At 48.8% G+C, this 26,188-nt stretch overlaps 12 protein-coding genes across 12 annotated transcripts; 5 read left to right on the forward strand and 7 right to left on the reverse strand.

Annotated features, from left to right (window-relative positions):
- Positions 1-950: 950 nt before the first annotated feature.
- Positions 951-3,023, reverse strand: BGZ61DRAFT_555837 (uncharacterized protein; the record flags this gene model as incomplete). Its single annotated transcript, XM_046255637.1, has 1 exon — positions 951-3,023. The coding sequence occupies one exon, from the start codon at positions 3,021-3,023 to the stop codon at positions 951-953; it is 2,073 nt and encodes a 690-aa protein (XP_046099176.1).
- Positions 3,024-3,729: 706 nt separating this feature from the next.
- BGZ61DRAFT_555838 (uncharacterized protein) lies at positions 3,730-4,420 on the forward strand (the record flags this gene model as incomplete). The annotated part of the gene is made up of 2 exons (XM_046255638.1): positions 3,730-4,179; positions 4,232-4,420. Coding segments are annotated over 2 exons (639 nt in total), but the record flags the coding sequence as incomplete, so codon positions are not given.
- Positions 4,421-4,633: 213 nt separating this feature from the next.
- On the forward strand, positions 4,634-5,473 carry BGZ61DRAFT_536850 (uncharacterized protein; the record flags this gene model as incomplete). The annotated part of the gene is made up of 5 exons (XM_046254465.1): positions 4,634-4,715; positions 4,785-4,928; positions 4,985-5,077; positions 5,141-5,236; positions 5,292-5,473. 5 exons carry the CDS (start codon positions 4,634-4,636, stop codon positions 5,471-5,473), a joined length of 597 nt encoding a protein of 198 aa, XP_046099178.1.
- Positions 5,474-5,735: 262 nt separating this feature from the next.
- Positions 5,736-6,320, reverse strand: BGZ61DRAFT_459037 (uncharacterized protein). Its single transcript, XM_046246838.1, has one exon. It carries the CDS (start codon positions 6,165-6,167, stop codon positions 5,865-5,867), a length of 303 nt encoding a protein of 100 aa, XP_046099179.1. The 5' UTR covers positions 6,168-6,320; the 3' UTR covers positions 5,736-5,864.
- Positions 6,321-7,367: 1,047 nt separating this feature from the next.
- On the reverse strand, positions 7,368-8,874 carry BGZ61DRAFT_536852 (monocarboxylate transporter; the record flags this gene model as incomplete). The annotated part of the gene is made up of 2 exons (XM_046254466.1): positions 7,368-8,673; positions 8,780-8,874. The coding sequence occupies 2 exons, from the start codon at positions 8,872-8,874 to the stop codon at positions 7,368-7,370; spliced, it is 1,401 nt and encodes a 466-aa protein (XP_046099180.1).
- Positions 8,875-11,265: 2,391 nt separating this feature from the next.
- BGZ61DRAFT_497411 (fungal-specific transcription factor domain-containing protein) lies at positions 11,266-12,939 on the reverse strand (the record flags this gene model as incomplete). The annotated part of the gene is made up of 6 exons (XM_046251144.1): positions 11,266-11,853; positions 11,903-12,127; positions 12,182-12,462; positions 12,527-12,747; positions 12,787-12,859; positions 12,906-12,939. 6 exons carry the CDS (start codon positions 12,937-12,939, stop codon positions 11,266-11,268), a joined length of 1,422 nt encoding a protein of 473 aa, XP_046099181.1.
- Positions 12,940-13,336: 397 nt separating this feature from the next.
- On the reverse strand, positions 13,337-14,605 carry BGZ61DRAFT_497412 (pyridoxal phosphate-dependent transferase; the record flags this gene model as incomplete). Its single annotated transcript, XM_046251145.1, has 1 exon — positions 13,337-14,605. One exon carries the CDS (start codon positions 14,603-14,605, stop codon positions 13,337-13,339), a length of 1,269 nt encoding a protein of 422 aa, XP_046099182.1.
- A 465-nt stretch (positions 14,606-15,070) lies between these two features.
- Positions 15,071-16,062, forward strand: BGZ61DRAFT_104500 (putative O-methyltransferase). The gene is made up of 2 exons (XM_046236868.1): positions 15,071-15,663; positions 15,752-16,062. Exons 1-2 carry the CDS (start codon positions 15,144-15,146, stop codon positions 15,973-15,975), a joined length of 744 nt encoding a protein of 247 aa, XP_046099183.1. The 5' UTR covers positions 15,071-15,143; the 3' UTR covers positions 15,976-16,062.
- A 1,017-nt stretch (positions 16,063-17,079) lies between these two features.
- Positions 17,080-17,973, forward strand: BGZ61DRAFT_428018 (tyrosine phosphatase; the record flags this gene model as incomplete). Its single annotated transcript, XM_046243724.1, has 2 exons — positions 17,080-17,593; positions 17,648-17,973. 2 exons carry the CDS (start codon positions 17,080-17,082, stop codon positions 17,971-17,973), a joined length of 840 nt encoding a protein of 279 aa, XP_046099184.1.
- Positions 17,974-18,240: 267 nt separating this feature from the next.
- Positions 18,241-20,250, reverse strand: BGZ61DRAFT_459042 (heterokaryon incompatibility protein-domain-containing protein). Its single transcript, XM_046246839.1, has 2 exons — positions 20,177-20,250; positions 18,241-20,128 (listed from the first exon to the last, which is right to left on the reverse strand). Exon 2 carries the CDS (start codon positions 20,071-20,073, stop codon positions 18,481-18,483), a length of 1,593 nt encoding a protein of 530 aa, XP_046099185.1. The 5' UTR covers positions 20,074-20,128; positions 20,177-20,250; the 3' UTR covers positions 18,241-18,480.
- A 1,732-nt stretch (positions 20,251-21,982) lies between these two features.
- BGZ61DRAFT_497416 (glyoxalase family protein) lies at positions 21,983-23,095 on the reverse strand (the record flags this gene model as incomplete). Its single annotated transcript, XM_046251146.1, has 3 exons — positions 21,983-22,013; positions 22,073-22,562; positions 22,618-23,095. 3 exons carry the CDS (start codon positions 23,093-23,095, stop codon positions 21,983-21,985), a joined length of 999 nt encoding a protein of 332 aa, XP_046099186.1.
- A 1,268-nt stretch (positions 23,096-24,363) lies between these two features.
- On the forward strand, positions 24,364-25,261 carry BGZ61DRAFT_362465 (uncharacterized protein; the record flags this gene model as incomplete). Its single annotated transcript, XM_046241365.1, has 2 exons — positions 24,364-24,783; positions 24,863-25,261. 2 exons carry the CDS (start codon positions 24,364-24,366, stop codon positions 25,259-25,261), a joined length of 819 nt encoding a protein of 272 aa, XP_046099187.1.
- Positions 25,262-26,188: the final 927 nt, after the last annotated feature.

The raw sequence follows: 26,188 nt of genomic DNA on the forward strand, positions 1-26,188 counted from the left end.
AAGCGGCAGCGATGCCCACAGCGGAGACGGGATCCATTGCAATCCGTGAGCAGTCTCGCGATGCTGCCTGTGAGAAAACTGCTCACGGGCAATAACGATTGATGAGCCCCTCACGGTTTATGGCCCCCACGGCTTATATTGCCTTACCTCAGCAAGCTCAGGCTGCCAGCGCATCGGACTATACCTAATTGGTAAGCTACAGGAATCACTATGGCGATGTGGTAGAGGGGCAGATTGACTTGCGAGTTGCAGATTTGTGTGAGACGCAAGGCGTCGTGGAAAAAGAACGACAGCACGACCACAAGTTTAGTCAGGCGTCAAGGCACGGGTTGGAAGCCTTGTATATGAACAGCCTCTAGTAACTGTATTCCAGCTATCTAGTCCAGGATGCTATTTACATCAAAGATAAAGAAGAAAGAAAGAAGTTCCTAAGTGCCCCTGAGCTGTTCGAAGATTTCTCATCCCTGGCTAGTACGTCTTACAACACGGCCGCAAGGATATGGGCCCTGGCCTGTTACAATATAAGATAGAGTAATAGCCAACTAGTTGGATTTTTATTTTGTATAGTCAACTAATGTTAAACGCTTAAAATATACATATTGTTTCTATTGTTGATACTATTGTTGGTGTTTTTCTTTTATTGTTGAGCTTCTAGTCCCCTCTCTGGGTATGTGTGTACTAGGGCACCCTAGCCTCTTGATTATAGTATTCTCAAACAGTAGAAATAAACAATAAGTCCTACCCCCAGCACCAGAAGAAACAGTAGCTGAACAATAAGGTTGTTACACACTGGTCTCTCCCTGAAGCTTCAATTCAACCCTTCTGACTTCAACCCTGCTGTCTGCAGACAACAGGGTCAGTCAACGACCCTAGTGTAATACCAGTATATAAATAAGCTTTGGACGCACCTTCACATGCAAGGCCTTCTGCTCGACGCTTGCGTGGCAAGTCTATGCTCGGTTATGGTCTATTGTCTGTGGAGGGACGGGCTTGTTGGAAGGATCATGCGAAGGCTCCTGTCCCCCTCCTGCTACAGCGTATAGTTGCAGCGATTGGTCGTCTTGCCCATGGGGCGGTGTAATTGCGAGTCGGCCGTTGGTATCCCCCTGCCAAGGTGGAGATGAAGGTTCGGATCCAGATCCCCCAGGCCTCGGACTCGTAAGTTGAAAAGACTGGGAGGCAACCCTTCGGAACTCGCCGTGGAGTTTCCATTCGAGATGGCGCTGACTCCATTTCCCACTCCGTCGCAACCCCACTATCAGTTCAAGGAGAGGGCTGATCAATAAGACAATGACTCCAACGACTGAGATGATGAGGAGCCCCACGCCGTTGAAAGTAAGGTAGTTGGTGCTGGAGCTTAACTGCCGGCCTTTTTGTCTATTGCACGTGTTCGCATAAATACGAACAAGAGAAGAGGAAGTGTCTCGTTGATACTTCTCGGAGTCCGTATGAGCCGGCCCGGTGGAATATTCCACTATGGCATGCTGTAGCCGTGCAAGGGCAATGCTAAACCAACCGCCGACTTCGAGAGTCCATTGATTGTCAGGTAGCGGGACGTTGATGTTGTTGAAGACCGTCCCTTGTGCCTTAAGAGCGACCGCCCCGCGACCAGCAATCGAGTTCAACATCTCCCCTCCCAGGATCTCCAACTGTATCACGTATGCTGTGTCCTGCTGCACCTGATTGAGTTCCAGCTTCGCAACTTCCGACCATAGATTCTCCGCGCTGCTCAATGCTGAGCAGTTCGGTCCCTCGCCGGAGCCTGGCTTGCATATTTGATGCTGGTCGATACAACCCATGACAGAAACCAGCTTGTCGTTGTAATAAAGAGTATATGTGTCGTTGCTAAAGGGCAGCTTATAGGTGGTGGGCTGTGTGTGCGCTGCGAAGAACAGGTCGTCCACGGGAGCTGTGTAAGCAAGCAGGTTCTGCACCAGGAAAAAGAGCGTGACTTCTGCATCGGATCTTGCAATCTCGGGTATGGGCATGAATCCGCCCGGTGCGGACATGCCGCTAGTCGGGGGATGTAGAGTTAGCTGCCTAGGTCTAGAGGCGGGAAAATGGTAGTGGATGAACCTCAATATGTAGCCAGCTGGTCCTCTTTGCGCATACGTTGATAGTTGATACGTGTAATTCAACGAGCCGAAAGTGTCACCGTAGTAGTAAAGCGCGTACTCCTCTCCTGGATAGCGGCCGGGTATGAGCTCCGCATAGGGCTCTCTGGTGACGACTGGTGCGCATGTCGATTTGCGTCGGTATAGGACTCGGTTTTCCTTGGCAGCGTTTAGTCCCAGGGTACCATGGGAGTCGATCATGTTACTGTCCATTTCGAAAGCGGCATTATCACCTCCAAGACACATCCCAGACGCAAAAGGACACGTAGCATTTGACTTCCCAGTCCATTTGATTTCTTGCTGGACGAATTGTTGACACAGCGAATTGGAGGAGCTGGAGGTATTGTAGCATGTCTGAACGTATTCATCAGCAATTCTTGACGAATTGAGCAACCTTGCTTGGAACCCTGCCGCCGGCGCAAAAGAAATGCTATCCGATGGGTCCGCATAGAATCCGCAGCCTGGGCTGACGTATATCAGCGGACCATTCGAGACGGCAACCCAGGCCGAGAGCACGCCAGCCGCGGTCCAAGCAACGAAGTTGAATAGCGCAAGAAACGCCAACACGGCGACATAACAAACCTTGCTGGCGTCTCGACGACCTGTCTGCCTAATCGTTGTCCACATGAGCTTCGGGGCGTCCCAGGCTATCCCTGGCATGGCGGAGTGTACAGTGAGAAGCTGTAGATGTTCGTCGTCTGCACCCCGTCGCTCTGCGCCAGCGCGCGATTGATGGAGCACAAACCGAACTGCAGACCACATCCGATCTCCGCAAATCGTGACGAAGATTGCGATGAATGCAATTAGGAGTGTCGCGTTATAGGCGTCCAGTGTTAGCCTCGCGCCTGAGAGCCCGTCGTGGTCATGGTCCATCCAAAATCCCTCGTAAACACTCGCTGCGGATGACATGGTGCAAGAGATGGGGTTTGATGCGTATGTGATTGCGTTGATTGCGTTTGGAAGTCGTCCGAGTATTGATTCAGGGGGATGCAAAAGTTGAATGGTCAACTCACACGACCTGATGTAAAAGGTACTGTGAGACAGCCTGACGCAAATGGACCCCTTACATACTTAAGGATTCAGCTTCATACTGAAAAGATGGTCTGGACTCCCCTTGGAGCTGCATGGCGTCGCTAGTCCGTATCCCACCAGGGTGCTGCCAATCAAATGCGAAAGAGCCAAGCCCAACTGGACAGTTACGTAGAGCTGAAGCTCGAGGCAAAAGCCAAAGCGATAGTTCTAGCCCGAGGCGCACCACGCGCTTCGTCTCGGCAGCCAACTAAACCCTAAGCGGAACCGTCCTTGCCCATATCGGATAGCTGGGGTTCGGTCAATGAGCTAACAGGGCTGAGTAACGCCTAAGCTAACAACTGAATGATCCCCTAACTTGGAGCCTCGAACTGAGAGCTGAAAGCGAAAGCAGGCTGTGGCTTTCGTAGTGGCAGCGAGAGTAGCAGGTCGTGGCCGCAGAATGTGCCCTGGCGGTCCGCATGATTGCCATGTGATGGCCGGAGGCGTCACGCTTCATAGACTTAAGAAGCACTGTTCCCCTCCACCTCCAAGACATTCGGCCCAATTTTCTTTTCTCCCATTATCAAGGTCAGCAATTTGCAGATCAATCCCTAGCAGCACCGGATATCAGCCAAACACAGTTGTAGAGAGACGCCTACGACCAGATCATAAATTGCACTGGGCTACTCAAGCAAGCTTTTCACATACCATGGCTGGCCTCTTGCTCCTTGTATGCTTTGGTCTTCTCATGTTGGGACTCGTCACGGCTGGTCGGGACGGGCCTCTACTCCAAGGCCGGAGCATAGCTGAGTGTGACTCCAATTGTGGTCAGTCCAATCCAATCCCTACTGCTAGCAACGCTTACCTAACTCGTCATTGCTTGCTAGGCACGTGGTGCTGTCCTCCTGCCTATCGCTGCGGATATGTGGATATGGCGGGTGGATGGAGTTGCTTTGAGAACACAAGCTACTCACAATCGGCATCTACGGAGGCTCCAAGTACGGTATCTATCGAGATTCCAACTACGGCCACGGCTCATAATGTAGCGTCTACTGTGAGTTTTCATTTTCCATTCGTATATAAAACTGCTAATTGGTGTAATACAGTCGCTACGACCTTCGGACGCACCTGTCTCAACTCATCCCTCGTCGGCGATTCTTAGCACCGCAACAGTGGCTAGCACCACGGCATCCAACGAGACAACCTCCGAAACTAACGGAAGCCCTCGATCTAACACGTTGTTAAGATGGAAATACTGTTGTATTGCTGTTGCTATATTTGCTGGTCTCTGTTAACTTTTGTTATACTGCGGGTTGGAGTGGACTTAGCTAGGGTCTCAGCACCTCCACGGGCGAAATGGCACTGCGGGCAAGCGGCGCTAATCATATGGACACTTCCAGCGCATATTCCTTTGGAGTCATGTTAGAGCCTTCCACTCCTCACTTCAATTTCACATACCATCATTTCATCGTATCAGATCTCGAACACTAACGGTTAGCTCAACTGAGATGTTCTCACTCTCGTCCTCCAAAACGTTGACACGGTTGGCCTTGGCCTTGGCCACCGCATTGCTCGGTCAACTTGTGTCAGGTGTGACAATCGACGATGTCTTTTGACTAAAGGAGGGAACGGAAAAAGGCTGCTGCGACGCGTATAAAGCCGACCTAGCTCTGTGGTTTGACGACTCGATCAAGCTTGCCGACATCGCAACCGCAGGCATAGTAGCTACGGATGAAAAGACACGCGAGTATCTGGACGGCTTCTTCAGCATTGGGCCAGGCGGTGACACGTCGACTGTTTCTCGTATGCTTCCCCTAAGTTCTGACGTGCATAAATCACATTCTAACCTCGTATTTCAGTTTTTGTTGGCCGAGTTCAGAAAGTGCTCAGCGGTCAGCAGATCCGACCTGGTGGTAAACCATGGCTCCTTTGCCACAGTACCTGGCTCGAAAGTTAGCCCCCTCTCTTTGTGTATGTTTCTACTAAGACTCTCCGTGCTGACTTCTCGAATTTAGAGCAAGCGTGGGATGCAGTGCTCAAAAATGCGGATGGGAGTCCTCAGGAGGGCGGAAAGACTGTGGAGCATGAATATGAACCAACGGATGAGCAAAGTATGTTGCAGCTTCTCAGCGAGTGACTTTGATTGGCATTAACAAGTCTATCCAGAAATAGAAAAGCATCCGCTTTGGAGTACTGAGCTTGGCCACATCTTCTTCAAGCCGGGGGACTACTGCGCTTTGCGAAAGAAGAAGAGCGACCCATTTAACCAGGGCGCTACTCAGGATCTCACTCAGCCAAATACTGTCACGCTCTGTATTAATAACTTTCCAATAGTAATAGCAGTATAAAACACTTAGTTATATAATTTTCATATCTTGACTTTATATCTTAACTAATAAAGCGCTATATATATTTTAACTAGTAAGAAATTTATAATATCTAGAAAAACCAGAAAATAGCTATAATATTTCCAGTTAAAATATAGAAAATCTCGTTATAAGCTTTTTAGTAATAACTTCTTAATAGCTTTATAGTATCTTTTATATAAGATATAGTAATATAGTTTATTTATTTTAGTTTCACTTGATGTCTAGGCTTGCTGGACTCCTTAAAACATATCCGCTGGTTTATAATCTGATCCTTTTGGAAGCTCCTTTCATGTCGTCAATATAATTCTGATTCCCTGCTATCACAATGCAGCGTTGTTGATTGAACTTAATTTTGTTCGCATTCGCACAACTACTCCAACTTGACCTGCTTAAAGTCCACATGATGCTCTGTCCAGCCTATGGCGCCCAAGTTTCGCAAGTCTAGCTCAAAGGCCTCTACCGCCAGCGGACGATGTGGCTCCCCATTCCGCGGCGGTCTCCGCTCGTTCTTCTTGAATTGTTGCTCAGCATCCTTGTCCTTCCAATAATGGCACCACACGCAAACCACTGCGTCATTGCCCCCCCAATTCTCTCTACCGTCCACCCAGCCGATTGTTGGGACCCCTTTATAAGGAATTTGGTGTGACCCGCTGGCGCCGAGACCTGGAGTCATGGTGAGAACGAGACCTTTGGTTTTGCCTACTGCCTCGCGTTGCTGCGACGAGATGGAGGTTGGGAAGTAGACGGTACGAATGTCGGTGTTGGATCCAAAGCGCCACGAAAAGGCGACGTTACTAAAGTCGACAATCTGTGTTTTGGGTTCTGTGGCAGATTGAGCTCTCAGGTTGACTAGCAGCTGTTTATAGTAGGTGGAATTTCTGAATGTGCTGAAGGCCTGGGGCGTGTTCCAGTCTACCACAAGCAGGTATTCTCCTGGAGACTCTGAAATCGGGCCGTAGTAGGCGGGATTATCGAAGTCGGCCTTCACTGTATGTAGTGGCTCGAAAATTGATTCATTTAAAGCCGTGGCAAGTGGAAGCTGGAATCTGGTCCAAGTCGAAATCCGCGCGACACACATTTTAGGGTTGTTTGTGGAGCAGGAATCGAGATAAGTAGGCGGCGAGAAGAATTGGGCATTTGAGGCCACGACGCACTGATAAGTAAGCTGACTCGACCTGCGTTTTGGAATAATACAGCACACCCGGGGGCTGACTTTAGCACACATAATCGCAGGGGCAAGCTTCCCCCACCTCCTCGATCCAGCTGGTCGGGGCTGGTAGTTGGGAGTCGGCATGCGTGCGCCGTTCGAGATCGACTCTGCCACTTTCATAACTACTTGCGCATACCGGCTATGATCGATGAGCGCCTGTAATTGGATGGTCAGTCGGTACGGTGTTGCCGCAGCTGCAGCCGATAACCCGAGGGACATTGTAGCAGCAGTTGTGGTGTTGATAGTATAACCTCGCGGATGTCGGAGATTTTGCAGTAAATCGGGTGTGCGCACTAACAGAGCGTGCTGAGAAATATTAAATTGAGGAAAAGGTGAGCCAAAAGGATAGAGTAGAACTATAGAAACACCCTTTCATTCTATGTGGGAACGTCTTGGTTGCTTCTTGGATTCATGAGCGCAGAAATTCATGGGAACGTGAATAGAACCTCACCCGTTGGTTGGATTTTAGAGGCAACCTGGGTAGCATTGGAGCCAGTTCTAATAATCGCCACAGGCTTGCCATGGAGGTCAGCATCTGTTGGCTATTCGCTAGTATGCCACTGCTTGCCCCTGAAGGTCTCTCTAATGAGAATATATATAGCAATAGAGTCCTACTCCATGGTGGAAGAATACATAAGCGGGGTTCACCATGGCAGAATTGGTCTACATTTTCCACTTCCACTGCCATTTGCCACCAGCGCGGTCACACATAACCTCTATTCTAACCCAAGCCACGGCTCCGGTCGCCACAAGCAACAAAGCACCCACTAAAATAGCCATGCTTGAATAGCTGTCCGGATCCTTAACTGTGCCGTGACCACGGACTAAGACTCCAGCAACCGGCGTGCCGACCACGGCTGCTGCTCCTTGCATCATATACATGAAGCCAATAACACGTGGGAGCTCTTGTGCTCCAAATAACTCAACAAGAGCTGGTGGGAAGAGGCTAATATACGCACTGGCGAAGATCCCATATAGTGCCGTGAAGCTGATGAATAGAGACCTGGCTGTGGCTTCATTGTCCATTCCGACAATCGTACTGGACACCCAGAGCCCAAAGGTCACAAAGGCGCTGATCAATGTAGTGAAGAAGAACGCGTTGAGTCTTCCAAATCGGTCTGCGACGAAACCAATGGCAATTTTTCCAATTGCATTGCAGGCATTGCTCACTCCAGTAAAGTTTGCACCGTCAGTGTCGGTATATCCGAGTGTCTTGGCGTATGAAGCGATGAAGAATACCGGCGTGTAGTAGGCCGCGCTCTGGAAGGCTGCCCCTAAGGCTTGAGCAATGAATCTCCGTTGCTTGGCTATCTTCCAGGGCGGGAACGGGATCCGAAAGAGTGCATTGGTTTGAGAAGTCGACGAGGATTCTTCCCGCAAATGGGCAGCCATCGAAGGTTCCCAGCTTAGAGCGGAACCCGAAGCGCAGATAAGGGCGGTTCCCAGTGCCCCCGTGAGGCGAAGAGTGTTACGGAAGCCCATTTCTCTGATACAAACTGTAATTACCGGAGCCCAGACCAAGCCTCCGATCCCAGTTCCAGCAGAGATAAGACCCATGGCCAGTCCCCTATGCTTCCCAAACCAGCTTGGAGCAACGGTCATAGACGGCATGAATGAGAGGCAGGTCCCAATCCCCAGCAGCAAACCCTGAGACAGCTGAAAATGCCACAGCGACTTTCCGAAGCTCGCCAACACGCAGGCAAGCCCAAACAACAAGCCGCCAGCGCAGACGATAGCCTGAGGACTGAAGATCTTTACCCAGGCCACGGCAAATGGAGCGCCAATTGTCATCAGAGAGATGGAGAGTGTTCCGATCAAATCAATCTCAGCAGACGATGCGCCAGTGAACGGTGTGCCATCTTCCAACACCATGGTCTCGTAGAGGGCTTGGTAAATTCCGAATCCGAAGAGAAGGCCACAGGCGGTGAAATTGATCATGAACGCCGCAATTAGTATGAGTGTATAACGCCTATGTAAAATGAGAGTTAGCCCCGTGTAAAGAGGGTTGTGTTGTTGAAGCTCTCAATATAGATATATCATCATGGTTATTGGTCATCGGCTTTTATTTGGCTTACCATCTTGAGTGCTTGGACTGCTGCTGCTCGCTCTCGGTTGACTCGGCTTCCTCACAGGCGTGGCCACGAGGCAACCCTTTAGTAAGGGAGGCCATTTGGTACCAAGAGAAGGAGACGATATCCGAAGAGAGTTCAGTGATTTGTATGATGCAAGGTTATCCGTGTTTCACGCATCAACCGGTTTTCCGGTTTATATAGGGTTTTACGATGGGCTGAGACTAAGATCTTGCAAGCTTTCATCTTCAGGGGGGCCCCATGTCATAAGGGAGCCTGCCATAGCACAAGCCGCGTCGACCTACCGGAGATGTAGTGGCCCCGCTGTCGGCTCATTGTAACTCAATTTAGTAGCGCTTTGTGGCTTACTCGGATAGACTCGGAGGTCCATTCTTCCCATGTCTCCAATCAAGTGGGCTGCAGTAGATCCCAGAAAGCGCCAATGAACACTACAGATCATCTAACAGGTACTCTTGCCCACCCGTTCCTACTTTGATCTTAAGCTGCTGCCTTTTACTCAGCCAATCTCTTTGTGTCAGATGACAACAGGGGATTTCACAGATAGTTAAGCGAACTTTGTGCGGTGCGGGATATCGGAATAAAAGACTACATCCGGCTCAGCTTGTGTCATCTCTCGGCCCACACTCTATTTCTTTTTACCCCTATAGCTAGCTCTACCAATTTCGATGCCAATCTTTTCCCCGGGAAGCCCTTCTATCAAATGACGAATCAAAAGATTGTCAATACAGTTCTAGTCCAAGTGTAAGTCACCCAGCGACACCAGAACTCCCTCAAGCCTTGCCCGAAATTCGCAAGACACATCTTCCGGAGCAGATCGAGTTTCTGCTTATTGACAGTGGTTATCCAAAATAGTAGTATGGTACAGTTTCGTTTATCTTTGAGATGCCAGCACTGATCTCGCGCGACCATGCTTCAATATTGCGGCCATGGTCTTAGTTGAAAGTATCATTTCAAGCGCTGCAGGGTACAAAGTCTTGACGTCGTATCTCAACGACTAAGAATTTATTCAAAGCACCGCGGATGCATATTCAGGTAGGCTACATATTGCTGGGTAGATCGGTAATTGAACTGTTTGTGTATGAGTCAATTATCCCAGCAATAAGAGAAATCTAAGATATTTTAATCACAGCGTCATCAGAAATGGACTTGGGGGTAGCGTGCTGAGATTGGCCAAATTGACAATGAGGACAACAAGGGAAAGCACAAACCACCTTTTGATGTTAGTGAACATGTTCCCGATGAGGTATTGCTGGAATGCAACCATCCATTTCAGTAGTGAATGGCGATGACCACTACTCGTCGTCGATCATGACGAAGCGTCCGGAGATTGATGTTCGGTAATCGTTGTTCGTATACTTCAGCGGGGCCGCGGAGATATGGTTGCCACTATAATTCTTTGTCTCGACCCAGGGAGATCAGCATGATGCCACATGTCAGGATTCAAAGAATTGACGCGGACTGGCTGCATGATTATAGCGTACCCTTGTAGCCTTGTCGTATCCGAGACAGAAATGCCAGATGACCTCCACTTTAGAGCCTAGTGTAACCTGAATAGGACTTGAGCGGGGCTCCCAACGCAATCAAGATCGCATTTTCTTTCCTTTCTCCAAGGCTCCCCACAAGTTGTCTAGACTAGCCTCGCATTAGTAGGCGGTTCGTAGGGTCCACGACGATAAACACACCATCAACGAGCCCGCGGGATTTAAGAACCCGTCTTGGCATCCTTGATCGCATTTTCTTTCCTCCTGTACGGGGTCCATGGCACTAAAATGAAGTATCTGAAATCACAAGACCCTGATACAGTGGCACTGAGATGCGCCCGCCAAGACATTGGTATTTAGGACCATCCGACTTAATCCCGAGTACGACCTGACTCGGGTTCAGAGTGAACTCCACGCTCAGTTCCATGCCCTTCCCATCTCTAGAAAGCTGACATGTGCCAACAGAAACAAGCAGCGCCGGGGGCTTGAAAGTTGCTACCGCATTTGAATAAAAAGGCACGCAATATCTCGTTCACCATTTTGCGAACTGTTTGCTTGTTTGATCTGCCCGAGACACCGTTTGAGTCGTTTGCCGTCAAATTGCGACTCACACAGTCCCATGTCTTCAACACCATAACCCCCGAGGGATCCCTGCTTCATCTCGTCCGAGTTCGGAGGATGGTGCCTCCAATAACAACTCATCTTTGATAATCCCACATTATCAGGTCAAACGTTGATGCCATTGTCGACTCGTTTTGCATCCAAGTCACATTGATCACCTGCACTGTTATCATTCCGGTGCTACGCCTGTTGGCTGAGATGCATTTTGACTAGTAGAGCAATTGATCGAAGTTCAATCCATGCATGAACGGTGCTTGTTTATCCATTCTCCAGTCGCAGTGGATCAAAAGGTTTCTATGAGTTAGTGAACTCGGAAAACACCGAGTCACGGAGATATCCTAGTTCCTACAACTAATAAGCTGTAGCTCTTTATGCAAACCATGGAACTGCGACATCGGAATTCACCAAATGCCACCAGTCCAACTTGTGGCCAAAGTGAGTATCTGCCCGTAGATCGTTCTGCTTCCAAAACATTTCGATAATTCTTCTCGTGACGACAACATTCCCAACACTCCGCACATGGTCCATTTGATCCAGTATCTTGAGGATCGTAATCCGTTGCTCCTCAGATCGCGACTCGCATGCAATAATGAAAAGAGGCCACGGGCTAGTGACAACTTCCAGCGTCCTAAGGACGTGAAAGGCCTGTCCGATATAAATAATGCCCATAGAGTTGTCACCTTCCATGGGGCAAACGCGTTGAAGATATAGAAGTGTCGCTAGGCGATATAAATCGGCAGTAGCTAAAGCATCAATGCGTCTGAGAGATGCGGTTTGTTCCTCGTCAGGATCAAGTCGCTGAACCAGGTTGTGGAGTCTTGTTTCCAGCCTATCCCGGCGGTGAACAAGCTCATCAGTCGGAATGTCGTCTTGCCCACCGATGTGTGATCCACGAATTCGGTTTATTTGGTGGATGATGTCAAAAATCTCTACGGAACACCCCAAAGACCCAATGATCTGGCCACAATGGTCAGGAGTAGACAGAAAACTGGAGCATGGAACTCACAAGGGGCGTGTCGCATTTCGAGGTCTGCATGAGCCACAAGAACTCTAAGTCGTTGTAGGTTTCTTGAAGAGGCTGAGTAAAGTGGCCCAAGACATCATAATAAAGGAACCATGTGACGAGAAAGTCGGATGGGACTGGTCGCTTGCGGTTTAGGTGTAACGTATGCAGCATTTTCCGAGCTCCATTCAAATGCACATGCCAACTACCCTCTTCTTCATCGAACACCTATGAAATATTAGGATATTGATCATGTTGTGAAGCAGTCGGGGCAGCACATACACTATACATACACAGCATCATACACGCAGCAAGCTCAGCATCTATAGCACCTGGTGAACTCAACTGGGCTGATAGTGAATTCGAGAGTCGGTGCAATGCACGCAGCTTGTACGGCAGCGCGGCTTCTCGGCTGAGGTGATGAAAGGCCGATATTGCGAGCATCGCATTGCATAAGGCTGACGAAGACGCGTCCTTGCTGGACAATGCCATTGGTAGTATTTCAGTACTGAATCCATTGCGTGCCTGTGTTGTTGAGACCATCATTGATATGACATTCTCATCTCGGGTTTTATGTTAATAAGGTATGGTAACGAAAGGAGCTTCAGTATGAGTGGGTGCACTGACAATAGCTCAAGAGCAGAGAGTCCTGGCCAAGTATAGGGGCATGAAGCGTCAGACTACAACGAGGTCGGCCAGTCAACCTCGCCAATAAATCACGACCAGGGCTGTTGGCTATGGCAAGATCCATGTCTTCAAAGTCGAAGGTTAGGAAGTGCTCGCCATAGTTTTTTGGCCGAGACTGAAAGGCCGGTACGTGGCTCGCAGCCTCTGTTGTCCTGCGTCTCCTATCTGGTCGGTCTGGCTACACGAGCCGAAATCCGTACCCAAGGCATTTTCTCTCTGTACGCGTGCAGTTGTTGCAGCAAGGGAGGTTTTTATCGCAACCGATTTTGCGGCCTGTCGAGAACGTCAGCGATGCCGACGAAATGGCACATTAGCTTACTTTTACATGTCCAACAGCTGCTCTTAGCCTTCATCGTCTAGATATAGCTCTCGCTGACTCGATTCGGCCCTGTTAGTCTCCCCGTTTTATCAATAGAAGATCAGGGAGGTGTCCGGAGGTATGTGGTACTTTTTTAGGGGTGGGGAATCTAAGGACGATATCGGACCGGCAACATGTTAGTCCGGTGCACTTTCAGCTGTTGTTAAATTGTAACTCTGCAATATGAGATTGTTAATAGATTCACGTTTCAATTTTTGATCAAATATTAAATTACACATGTATACTCATATATTTCTACCATAGACGTTCTCCACGGCTTTCACGAAAAGACACGTTTTTAACTAGTGCACGAAAGCACAGTCTCCCTACTCCAAATTGGGCGGATGACCTTTTCAAAAGTTGATGTGCAATTCCGTGGAAATTAAAATACATCAAATAATAGCAGCAATGATCCTCTTCAACCCTTCATCAAGGTAATCCATTTCATGTGAAAAGACAATTCTGAACCACCCCGGTTCTTCCGATCCAAAGTCTGAACCAGAAGCTAAGAAAACCTTTTGCTTAAGCAACGCTTGATTGACCACTGAATTGATATCGCCGCTCATTCTAGGGTGTGTCCTCTTGTAGACAATGCCTAGATTAACCCAGAGAAAGAACCCTGCATTAACACCTGGTGCGTAAGGGATGTCGTTATCCCGTGCCCACGTACTCGCATGCACATAGCATGCTGCCAGTTTGCGTTGATTCTCAGCAATGTAGGACTCAGTCCATGCTTCATCATTCAACAGATTTGTCGTGATATGTTCGGAAAGAGAAGATGTGGAGCTATAGAAGGAAAGTGGGATGAGAGCCTCGTGGAACAACGGGTTGTTCTGAGAGATGATTGCGCCGATACAGATACCGTTTGCACCAAAGTCCTTGGACATGCCGCAGAGCACGTATAGGAGCGACTCATCAATGAGTCCTGTTGTGTTGATAGAAAGGCAGGAGTGGAAGGGAGTAGGAGGTGGGGAGGCGTCGACGGTGTTGGGAAACACAGATAGAGCATAAATCTCATCGCTGATAAGATGGATCTGATACTTTTGGCAGAGCCTCATGAGTGCAACCAGCACCTCTCGAGGATAACAACGACCAAGAGGGTTGTGCGGATTGCACAATACCAATCCAGCGACATTGCAGCCATTCTGCCGAGATTCGATGAGTTTGTCTTCATATACTCGAACAGCCTCCATTCCCAGTGGATCGACGCCTTTGAACGAGACTTGGCTCACCCGAGCGCCAAGTCGGATTGTAAGGCCAGGGATAAACGACCCATAGTGCGGCTGGCCAAGAAGAAACACATCACCAGGGCCGGCTAGGGTCCAAGAGACATGCTCCAGCGCCGAGTTGAGGCCATTTGTTATCGTAATATGAGCCGGCTCGACGGAGATCGCTGGCCCCCAACGTTTGTTGAAAAAATGCGACATGGCGGTCTTCAATAGCTTTGACCCATCTCCATAGGTGAAAGCTTCGATGGGCAGCAACAAATTCTTATGAATGTGATCAGACAGCGTCTTATGCATGAGTGAATTCTCCGCGAGCCCAAGGTTCACATAACCCATGGGATTAACCATGGGCACCCAGTGGTCTTTTAAAACCTCGTAGACTAGGTATCTGTGAGAGTTGCGTGAAAGCTGAGAAGCTCGCTCGGACAGTGGCATTGTGATAAATTGTGTAGAGTAAGGGGGATGGAAGTTGATGAGCAGAAAGGTATTGGATGAGAGATGTGGAACGAAAGATGTAACCGCCGAGGGAACGATGGCTTAAATAGCTGTGTGTTTTCCACACCACCACAGCCCACTTGAAGAATAGCTCGCAACAAATGTTCTTTCAATTATTCCAGTGCCCTCGTTCAAAACTAAAGTTGATTGAAACCTGCGAAGTTGGCTCCGGCGCCCCAGTCCGTACGCCTTCTTAGTACATTTGATACACTTGATTACGCTGCTGGGGACACTCCCTCATGATTAGCCACGCCACTTGGATAAATTACGTAAGAGCTAGAGAGCGCTCTGCTGCAAGGTAGGGATGCATCCAAATCCTAATCATGCATTGCGGGCTTAGTACTCGTTCTCCGCACTCGGTACCTCAACTTGCACTCCCAACATAAAGACAGCTCTTGGCCTCGTAATTATCACCCACCACAATCTTTGAAACTCATCTACATTGCCCAGCTCCAATCCTCAGACTTAGATTATCACCATGGCCTTCTTTTCGCCCGTTGATGCCCCGGAGCATGTGCAAAAGCTCCTATCCTCCCTCCACAAGGTCTCGCTTGAGCAAGAAGCCGCCATTTCCAAGACTGGAAAGGTCATGTCATCGGACGTCTTAGGCGACTTGGAGGATAAGCTGTCGCACGGCACCGCTCGGGGCGAGTTTGACAAGCTCATGCTTGATAAATTCATTGCCCTTGATGAGGACAAATGTCAGTTCGTGTACCAGCTAATCAACGCCACTGGGGCAACGAACATTATCGAGGCTGGGACTAGCTTTGGAGTCAGCACAATCTATCTCGCCCTTGCCGTAGCTAAGACCAAAGCTGCCCTTGGGAAACCGGGAACAGTCATTGCTACTGAGAAAGAGACGGAAAAGGCAGATATTGCAAGGAAATACTGGAAGCAATGTGGTGAGGTGGTAGAGAGTCAGATTGACTTGCGAGTTGGAGACTTGCTCGAGACGCTGAAGCGGGATCTGCCCGAAGTGGACCTCCTCCTTCTTGATAGTAAGTGTGATTCATATATACCTTTATGTTGCATACAAGCCTGGCTACAGACACTGTGGGAAAGAAATATCTAACAGATTCCGTCTAGTTTGGTCGGTACTCGCCCTCCCAACCCTCAAGATCGTCCAGCCTAAGCTTCGATATGGTGCCGTCGTTTTAACGGATAATACTATCTCTGGCGCGGAAGGCTATGCCGACTTGCTATCATACCTCCGGTCACCAGAAAATGGCTTCCGCAACATGACTCTGCCATTCACAAACGGTTTCGAAATGAGTGTCTACCTACCCTCACGCACGACTACAAAGGTGTAAGGCTGGAATTTTTTCTGCATGAGAATTAAGTAATTGGTTCTAGATTGGTGGCAGGGGGGATTGTAAATTTCAGTAGGGAGTTAGAACCAATGCAATCTTCTCATAACACATTCCCAGTGCCTAACGAACAGCTGAGTTCCGTGACCGCCGGACTGCGCATGCAGAAGCCAGCTTCCCTCCTAGAGGAATCTCCGTACATATTTCGTGGGCTCGCTAGTAGGGTGTACATAGAGAATGAGTCACAAATCCTACACACAGCTGAGAGGAATTTGGAATGGCGCATATTTTTCCTGTAAAATCGCCGCGTGACCACGTCATATCCGAATCTCGGCCAGGCTAACATCGAGTATCAATACCATGAGGACTCACGCAAGGTCAATACAGCCCTGCAATGTACCGGGGTACACGCGAGTACTGGAGTTCCATGCCGCTGTTGCGGAAATAAATGACGCATGAGGCGGCGGCTTAGATACGTTGAATTACTTAAGGAAGTAGTTTGCGATCAAGCCCCATTTATACTCGGCATTCCGCGGGCCCCCGAATACCTCGGGTAGATCATGACATTTACGGCCTAGATGTACTAGTGAACGCGCCACGTCGGCATCGTCACCAAAGCCATCCTCCACTGTCAACAAGCTCTCCGTAGTGTAATCCAGGCGATGAGTGTCTCCACATCCTAAATTTACATGGGAATCAATTATGTGTGTTCTAGAAAGGCGAGGGACAGAGTCATTATGTCACTGGATAATGTCTCAAGTTGTAGATTCTAGCAACTTTCAATCGTGTTTCTCCCTTCTTACCCTGTCTTTCTTCAAGAGAAAGGGTAGTATGATCTAGTGCGGAGTATGCCCCCAAATAACCAACCAACAGAACAACCCCGGCCAGGCTGATCCTCCGTCGGCGTTTGAAATCTCCGTAGGTGTAATCGGACTCATAGTGAAAGGCCGTGTGGGCATAAAACTGGGCTCGGGAGCCTGGAACGAGTAAACATCCGCCTGCGATCATCGCACGATTAAGCACATCATTGTCCACTGCGACCTATTTTATCTTTGCATTTTTCTGTCTCGATTCTACGAAGGGAGATACTTTGTTCGTTTGCTCTCTATGGCATCAAGCCCAGATATTACCGTGGCACAGCTTCTCAAGCTTGCGGAGACCGATGTCGATAAGCCGATTCCTGAAGGCGATGTCGCCGCCGTTCTCTCCAACCCGCCCTTTCTGCGTGTTTCCGGCACGTTCAATACGCGAGATCTCGGAAGAGTTCCCGGCAGCCCTATAAGGCCAGGCTATGCGTTTCGATCCGGGATGCTGGAATGTTCAGGCGCCAACAACCTAGCTGCTCTCGCACAAACGCATGGAATAAAGTGGGTATTTGATTTAAGGTCAGAGATAGAGCAGCAACAGAGTCCGGACCCAGATATTATGGGAACCAGGAAGGTATGGTTACCTAATTTACATGAAGAACCCGTTGATGTTCGCGACTTTATCTCTGGAGATGGCGAGGAGGGTTACCGCAAAATGTATATGAATATAATGAAGGCGTATGGCTCCTCCTTCAAGGCGATACTCGAGCATGTCAGGGATAGGCCTGAGGAACCCTTTTTGTTTCACTGTACCTGTAAGCATTCACCCGAACTTCTTGTCCGTACCTGGCGGCTTACAATTTCCAAAGTTGGGCGCGACCGCACTGGCATTGCCGCAGGACTATTAATGTCACTGGCAGGGGCCAGTGTTGAGACGGTTGCTCTCGACTACATGCTTACACGAGTTGGATCAGAGCCTGTGCACGAAATGCTGCTTACTCGTGCCATACTAGAAACCGGGTGTGAGGACATCGAGGCTCCTGGGTTCTATAACCTTTGCAGCTTGCGGATGACCTCATGGGACGCATTTCTGAATGAACTACAAAGTTTCTATGGTGGTTTCGAGGGATATGTCACCTCTCATCTCGGATTTTGTAAGAATGAAGTAGAGCAGATTAAGAAGAATCTACAGTGACGATATTAGACTTAGTCTGGTATTTTATGTTCTTTTTATTTAATAGACAGAAAGGGAAAAGGAAAAGCATACCTTGTGCTGAAAGAGCATCTATCCAAGAGGGGATTTCCCTGCTTTATAACGGCAGTATGCCGGGTTGTTAAAGTTCGACAATGACGCAGATTTACTTTCACTACACACTAAACCTCTCTTACGTAGCTGCTGATACTTGGCAACACTCTGTCGCTGTGATTGTTAAACAGGATGAATTGGTTAATACGGCTCGGGGACAATAGAATCTCTCGTCTGATTTCTTCTATCTAGTAGGGGGGGAAACTAGCTATTTATCCTCCCTCGATACCATCGCACTGATAATGCAATTGGAAGCCAACGATCTAGGTTGTTGAGGTCCATCCTAAGTTGGTAAAATCTACGGTCCCGGAAACGTACAACATAATCCTTCCGACTTTCAAGCCTATCGCCTGACAGTGATCATCGTCCCGATCGTTACCATCACCTATGTTAGCCTCAGAAATCGCTCATGCACCATATTCCGTTTGGTCCATCGGCCTCGCTCATCCAGGACAGAGAGTGATGTACCTCCCTGTACTTGGAGGAGGCTGTGGCGATATGAACTTCAACCTTCTTAGACTCCATGTTCTGGAGATTGATGAAGTATAGGTCCCCATTCTTGCCAATGTCCCAGGTGCCGAGCGGTCCGTCCCTAACGTTAAACCACGTCTTGTAATCGGTGACTTGCGAATAATTCCGCCCGCCATACAGAACATGGACCTCAACGTCGTTCGGGCTTGCGGTGTTGTGGTACTTTACGAAATACACGTCTCCGTTGAACACGCGCCACGTCCCATTGTCTCCTTCACTCTCGGGCAGCGCCGTGGCTACCTGGAGGTCGAATTCGCGGTAGTTGGTGTGGCTGGCGCGATGGACCTCGATCTTGCCCGAGTCCGTGTTCTTGGTCTTGATGAAATAAAGGTCTTCTCCATCCACGGTCCAGGTGCCGTTGTCAGCATCAGAGAGGGAGAACGCGGTCGGAGTATGAATGTCGAATGTGTTGAAGTCGGACGACCTTGTCACGCGATGGAGCTCAATCGTGCCACTCTCAGCGTTCCGGGTCTTGACGAAATAAAGGCAATAGTCCCTGATGACCCACGTGCCGTTCCCGCCGTCTTGCTGATGGTACGCAGAAACAAAGTGGCGACGAGGGGGACCGTAGCCGGTGGCTTGGTCGGCCACATGGACCTCGACCATTCCAGAACCAGGATCCCGAGTCTTGATAAAGAAGAGGCTCAGGGCGTCACCATAACGCAGACCAGAGTCGTCAAGACGAGGAGTGCGCTCAGACGCATGTTCGCGAATTAACGCGTCGTCGATCTCCTTTCTTAGCCGCCGAACCGCATATTCCCTCCCTTCGCCATATAAAAGCGGCATGAAGATACCGAAAATCCCTAGAAGACAATATACCCAGTCTTCCTCGCGTGTGGTTTGGCGTGCCTCTGCCCATTTCAGTCGCTCACCCACCTCGAACTGAGAAAGGGGGGATCCCCGAAGCGCTGCGATAGATATCCCCGTTATTTCGTGAATTTGTTGCTCAAGGGATATTTTGTCACCGAGTCGCCGGCCGTCCCGCGTAAAGAATTCGACTGATACCGGTGCAAGAAGCTCCTGGAGCGTCCAGCCTCGGGTGAACCATCTACTTCCCCGAAAATCCGATTCCCATAAGAGATCGGATTGTTCGCTGTCCTGCTCAGGGCCAGTGATCGAAAGATTTGATAGGTACACATAACATCGAGCCGCACGCTGGTACCAGCGAAACATGGAATTAATCGCCTCTGAGAGCTCAGTGTAATTCGATTTGTCGATGCAGCAAGTGTCCACCCAAAAGAATCTTAGGCCGTCACATCTTGCTTGTTCTGCGCAAAATCTGATCTTTTCATAGCCGACCTTGTCATTCCCGATACCGTCTACCATGTCTTTGTAGGTGACCTCTTCGATATCTGATCCCCAAGTGTGTGAAAGTATAGCGTACGGGGGAATATTGCCGCCGACTAGATTCTCAGTCAAGCTAATCTTGCCATCGAGGGTGCGTTTCAACAGTCGCATTATTCCGTACTGAGACAGTGGTCCGATGCGGGTAAAGATGAAATACTAGATTTAACTGTTAGAGTCAGCGCACGCACAGGAAATCAAGAATGTGAGACTATACTGAAGAGATCTGTGTGCCCAAAAGCGCAATAAAAGGAGAGAATGAGGGAATGAGAAGAGGTGTTGGGAGAAGCGTCAGCAGCATCATCTGCAGCGGGGGGAGAGGTGGAAGCCTTGAGCTCCCAGTGGAGCCTGCGATCACGTGTGCAAAGTCAGCCCATGTATAGGCATATATATATCCCGGGTACATTACCCGGCGGCAAAAGTCTCACGTTTCGGCATGAAGTGTAGGGTAGGCAATCCTGCCTTGGAATTAGAAAAGGGTCATATAAGGTCGTCACGCATTGAGATGGTTAAAGGCGGTGGTTATTGGGGGCAACCACGAGCATCAACTTGCAGGTAATTGGAAGCCCGACGATCACTCAATTAATCACACCGCTGCTCTCCCGTTTGAGAGGCCTCACAATCATGCACAAGACAGATTGTCCTACATCACCTTATCAGGGAGTGTAGCTTCAATGATGCTAGTCAAAGTCAATGGAAATGCTTAACCGCTGATGGGAAAATTTGCATCGGCACCTTTGAAGAAATGCACGCCTTACTTTTTCCTGGAAAGGCTGATTACGGATCAATATATGGGGTTCTTGAAAGTCCTCAACGCAGTGCTCAATGCATTCTTACGCTATTGTCCAATTGCTGGACTGCTTTTCAACATGTAGCGCCTCCCAGAACATGAGAAGTGAAGTGTCTATTACCCGCTAGAGTCTCTCTAGAGCATGCGCTTCTGGGACTGGTTGAGGTTAGGTTTTCAGGATGTTCTGTTGGTCGCGGCCCAGTTACAGGCTCCAATCGATCCACCGGCACAATAGCAGACCCATATCGATATCTGGCAGTTGTTCTCGAATCCAGGGCGGAGGCTTTCTGAAGGTCTTATGGACATGGAATGCTTCACCTTTTTTTTTTCCTTAAAAAAAAAGACATCCATAACAAAAACTAAGCCAATTTTAGTATTTCTTACAAAATAAGCCAACATGTTGGAGCAGGCGTCGGGAGGTAAGTCGACTACAATCTTATTTAGCACTCGGTTTGTATTCCCCTTGAGAATCCCTTCTATGTCACGATTTTGAATGTCAAATAACAGCCACTGTTAAAACATTTATTACGATTATGTTTCTGGGGTTTGAACCAGTGCTCAGTCATAACTATTGAACTTGCTGAAGTAATTTGTTGGTGAGAGAGGTCCTTAGTGCAGACCACACCGGTGCGTAGGGTGGGGGCTAGAGAGGAAAAAAGGGGTCGAAAAAGACCACACTAAAGCTATCTTTTGGAAGCGGGATATAACTAAAGTAATTAATTAATTACTTCTAAATCCCTAAGAAGAAAAAGAAAGAGAAAATAATATCAAGAGCTGCTGCTGCAGCTACAGTAGAAGGAGTGTACTGCGACTAAAGGTATCTTATTAATTAAAGAAAGAAAAAAGCGTGCCGTCTTATTTTTCAAGTAGACTTAAAGCCTTAAGTAGGGACTGCCTAAGCTAGCACAGGCCGCCCGTACCGTATTAAACTCCAGGTGGACCGTTGGCCCCATCACGGTAACTAAAATGTAAGACGCGCTCCAGATTGATATCAGTCAATGCAAACGCCATAAACACAATAACTGAGATCGGAGGATTCGTAATGCTAAGTGAATCTATCCAGCTGGATCCTCATTATTAAAACCTGTCGAATGCTAGCCTCCAAAGAGCTCACGATACGACTTTACCATCTCGCTCCCTCTGGAATGAAGTAAATTGTAGACCAGACTTCTGGCTGAAGTCAACGACGGTAACGCGACCCCAGCAAGTATAATGACCGAGATCAAGGGCCATTTAAACGTCGCGATTGCGATCTGAAGTAAATCTCTCCGGCTCAGTCCCGAGAACCTAATCTGATCAAATGCTGGCCCCCAAATAGCCAACGATAAGCCACCACCATCTGGCTCCCGAGTGATTTTATGGTGTTGATTGACGAGATCGCCGTCGGCATAATGTTCAATAGTGAAACCACTGGGATCTTTCCAGTAGTCAAAGATCTGACTTCCGAGTATGTGTCTTCCAACACCCCAAACCAGTTTGTAGCTCTTCTTTAGCAACCACTCGTGGCCCATTAGTTGGGTGTCGAAGTCGTCCACTTCATAACTGGTGTGGTGCAATCTGGTTTCCGGGAACAATCCAGGAGCTCGGGCAAAGAAGAGGCAGTGGTGATCAACATATTCTTCTCCGTGGTCGAGGTGAAGGAAGCAGGTGACATCCTCGTTCTGGTTCTTAGGGTTAGAAAGAAGGTCAGAAATCACAAAGTTGAAGTTCGATGTGTAGAACTGAACGTCTTCATCGAACTTCTTGGTGACATAACCAAAGTGGCCCAACTTATGTATGAGTGCCGGGCCATGCTTCAATCTCTGGAATTCCCCTGGAAAATGGATATTTAGCATGGGAGTCGCTTGACAAAGGATGGAGCGACAAACCTTGGCGGATCTTTTCTAGGCTTGTATTCAATTCTCTGTATGCGACTTTGATGGTACTTGGAGGAGATCGCGGCTCGTCGCGTTCGACTTGCCCCCAAATGACATGGATGAAATTATTGGTCGGCGTAGGAATCGATACCATCTTACCCCCGCCAGGAGCGCTGCTGATATCTACCAACTTTGCCCCTGGGATCTTCTTTGCCTTTTCGAAATCTTCTTCGGTCCTTGCAATGAAGGCGGCGCCGCCAAATTCTTTCTTCCCATTCTCACTGGCAGAAGCAACCGCACAGTATGGGTCCTTTCCATAGCCGCGAAAGTAAATCTTGCCTCCCTGTCGAGCAGCTTCCACGAATCCAAAATCTTTTGCAAATACTTCCCATTTTTGGAGATCCGGGTGTTTCTGGTAAATATGGGCGATCCGCACCAGCTGGACTTTCTGGGGAGAGTTGGAGATATTGAGAAGGTTCGGAGAAGCCATGTTTACGCGATTCTCACCGAGTAAGACGAATTTTGTGGAAGATTTTGGTGAAAAGAATATGATAAAGGCGGTTCTGTGGGAGAGACTTGTTAATACGGCATGATGATAAAAAGCTGACGTATATATATGAATATATATATACAACTGATGCACCACACCCCATGGGGAGTTCTACCCCGCAGAAATGTCCCCGAACCTAAGATCATTCGTGAGTCCACGCGGAGTCGAGACTGGAGATCCCCCGCGGACCTGGGACTAGAGATCCTCCGAGGACGCGGGGCAGGAGATCCTCCGTGGGGCTGGGATTAGAGATCCTCCGAGGTCTCGGGACTCGAGATCTCCCGCGGAACAAACGGTGATTCGGATTATCTTAGGCGAGTTGATGCAAATTGACTGGTGTGGTGCGAGAAACTTAAATTGCTGAGAGCTGTGATTTCCTACGTGCATAGGGCGTAACTCCGCCTCTAAAGGCTTCCCCTCTACCCCATATGTACTGTAGATCATGCAATAATAGATGATCTTCCTTGTATCACGAGCTATTTAGATATTAATAAAGCTCATGTAATGCTGGCTATAAATGAAACCCCACTTTCATTCCGTAAGAGACCAGTTATGTTGACTTAGGATAAGTCATTTTAAGAGAAGAGAAGTGTTTGATAGCGTGCGGCACATCCAACAAGAAGTAAAAATTTTATCAATAGGAGAATATATCTTGAAATTCATAGGGAGCATTCACGTGAGTGAAGAAGTGAGCACATACCGCCGACTGAGGTTATCGGCTAGATGTGTTCTCGGTCGGTCACGGAGGAGCGTTGCTCGGCGTTAGTGAGTGATTGGCTGGTAACTGCGATTACGCGTCCTCCCTGTCCGAGTAAAGATCCGTCGCCCACCACCCCGGAGCATCTGTGAAATGATCCATGCCTCCGCTGTCCGACATGTGAGCGTTTTCTCGTGTTGCGTCTGCCAACTTCCGGGTGAACCGGAAAGCCTCCGCGGCCTCGCTAGTCCAGTGGAAGCGAGTGCCTCTGGGATGTATGATTGGAAACCGTTGATGTGACCCAGAAATGACTGTAGCTCTTTTTGGTTGGCTGGTGGTGCCATCCTGATGATGTCGTGTATCTTGGGACCCGCGGCTGGGCCGCTGGCTTTTACAATATGTCTCAGAAACACAACCTCTCTGCGGAAGTATTGGCACTTGTCCTCTTAAAGAACGGTGCTGCCCTCGAGCTATTCAGACGGAATAAGCAACGAATTTCTTCCAAGACACGATGTTCCAGCAGACCTGGGCGAAGACAAAGCTGGATCTATTGACTCTTCAATCCACGGCCTTTGTTGCTGTGCTACTACCCTTCCTATATGTGTCAATAAGGACATGCGTGCACGACTATCGTGGGTGGCTCAATCTTGGTGAGGGCGGACTGCCATATAACGTCGGCGGTTGGGTTATCCAATGGATTCTCAAGTTGACCATGGCAAAACGGAATACCATCGACATTGAATGCTACGCGCGACCGCTTGCAGCTGATCTCGCCGAGGCAGAGAAGCGCCGTAATACTATTAAGCACTTGGGTCCATTGCCTCAGCGCTTAGGCAGTCGCCCGAAGGTTGCTCACTGGGTTATTCCACACCGGCAAGTACGAGAGAAGCCACCATCACGATCCCTTATACAAGTAAGTGCTCTACAGACTGTAAACTGACTTGTTCGGTCGATGGCTCAATTCTCTTCATAACGAGTGCTACAGCTGACCATCCAAGGCTTGCCGCCAGGCATTCCAGAGTCTTGCAAACGAAAGACAACATGTGGCCACGATATGCACATCCGTACTTGAGCGTCATGGATCCGGCCTCTTCGTGTTGGATTCGACCAAGGCCCCTGCCGTGGCCGTCCAAAGCCGCGGCGAGATCACACATTTCCATGAATCCGACTGGTCGGCACACGCGACGCTTTCATATCCTGACTGTGAGGAGGTGATACAAAAGGGCTGGGGCGAGAGGCATGGGCTGTCCGGCTCGTTGTTGCCGCTTGGGTATACATTGTTATTTGCGCCAGAGAGCGAGGCGGATGTACAGGTTATCCAAAGTATTATGGCTGCAGCAGTGGAATTTATGACGGGAGAAACGGGAGCTAGAGAAGGTTCGGCTGATAACTTTGAGTATACAATATAAATGCACTGCAGCTTTTAAAGATATTTTGCATGATATTTATGACAGGGGCATAAAGAAGTAATAGAATATAATTAATCTAGATATAATGATATTCTGAATATCACGTATATATATAGCGAGTGAAACAGCCAACTGCGACTATCCGACTCACTTTCTTCTAACCAACCTTTCTCCACTAAAATAAATAGAGACTTCAAATAAAGAAATCTAATTGTTTCTACCCGTTCAGACTATCAAATCAAGTTCAGATCTTACATTTTGGGATCATCATAAGACGCTTGGAACGTCTTCCAGTCCGGCTGCTCGGAAACCGGTCTCAGACCAAGTCCCAGGCTCTCGGCAGATATGGATTCCAGTCTCAGACCTCCGAGAGGTAGGTCCGTCGAGGCCTCACCAGCAGGTGGGTGTTACCGGCAGGTGGTACTGGATCGTATTGATTGCCGAAACTGACTGGATGGCTCAATCCCTGTCCCTCCTCCTGCCCATGGTGGCGGACTTCGAAAACTCCGCAGCTTATCACCGTGTCTCGAGCCAGCTAGTGGCCTGAAGGAGCGATGTCTTTCAATTTGGCGCCGCTGTTTCTTCTACAGTTTGTTGTCGTTTGTTGCTGAATGAGGTTCGGCTCAATAGTTCTGCCGTCGGCCAAGGGACGTCCCGACGGACTTTGGCGATGCCTCCCGTTCCTTCTAAAAGGTTATCTTCCGTCATTTGCTTTCTTCATTTAGCCATCCTCGGGATATTTTGTGTCTTTGAGAAAGCGGCTTCTATTCTGGGCTATGGCAATATAAATGTCAAGGATTTTTTGGCTCATTATGGCAGCAGGTCGGAGATGTTTGTTTCAGATCAGTGAGTAGCTCGATGACAAAGACAAACGCCACTGAGGCGGCTTTCGGCATAACTTGTCTCCAGAACTATAAAACAGCCGAT

Source organism: Ilyonectria robusta (genome assembly GCF_021365365.1).
Source record: "Ilyonectria robusta strain PMI_751 chromosome Unknown BGZ61scaffold_22, whole genome shotgun sequence".
NCBI lineage: Eukaryota > Fungi > Ascomycota > Sordariomycetes > Hypocreales > Nectriaceae > Ilyonectria > Ilyonectria robusta.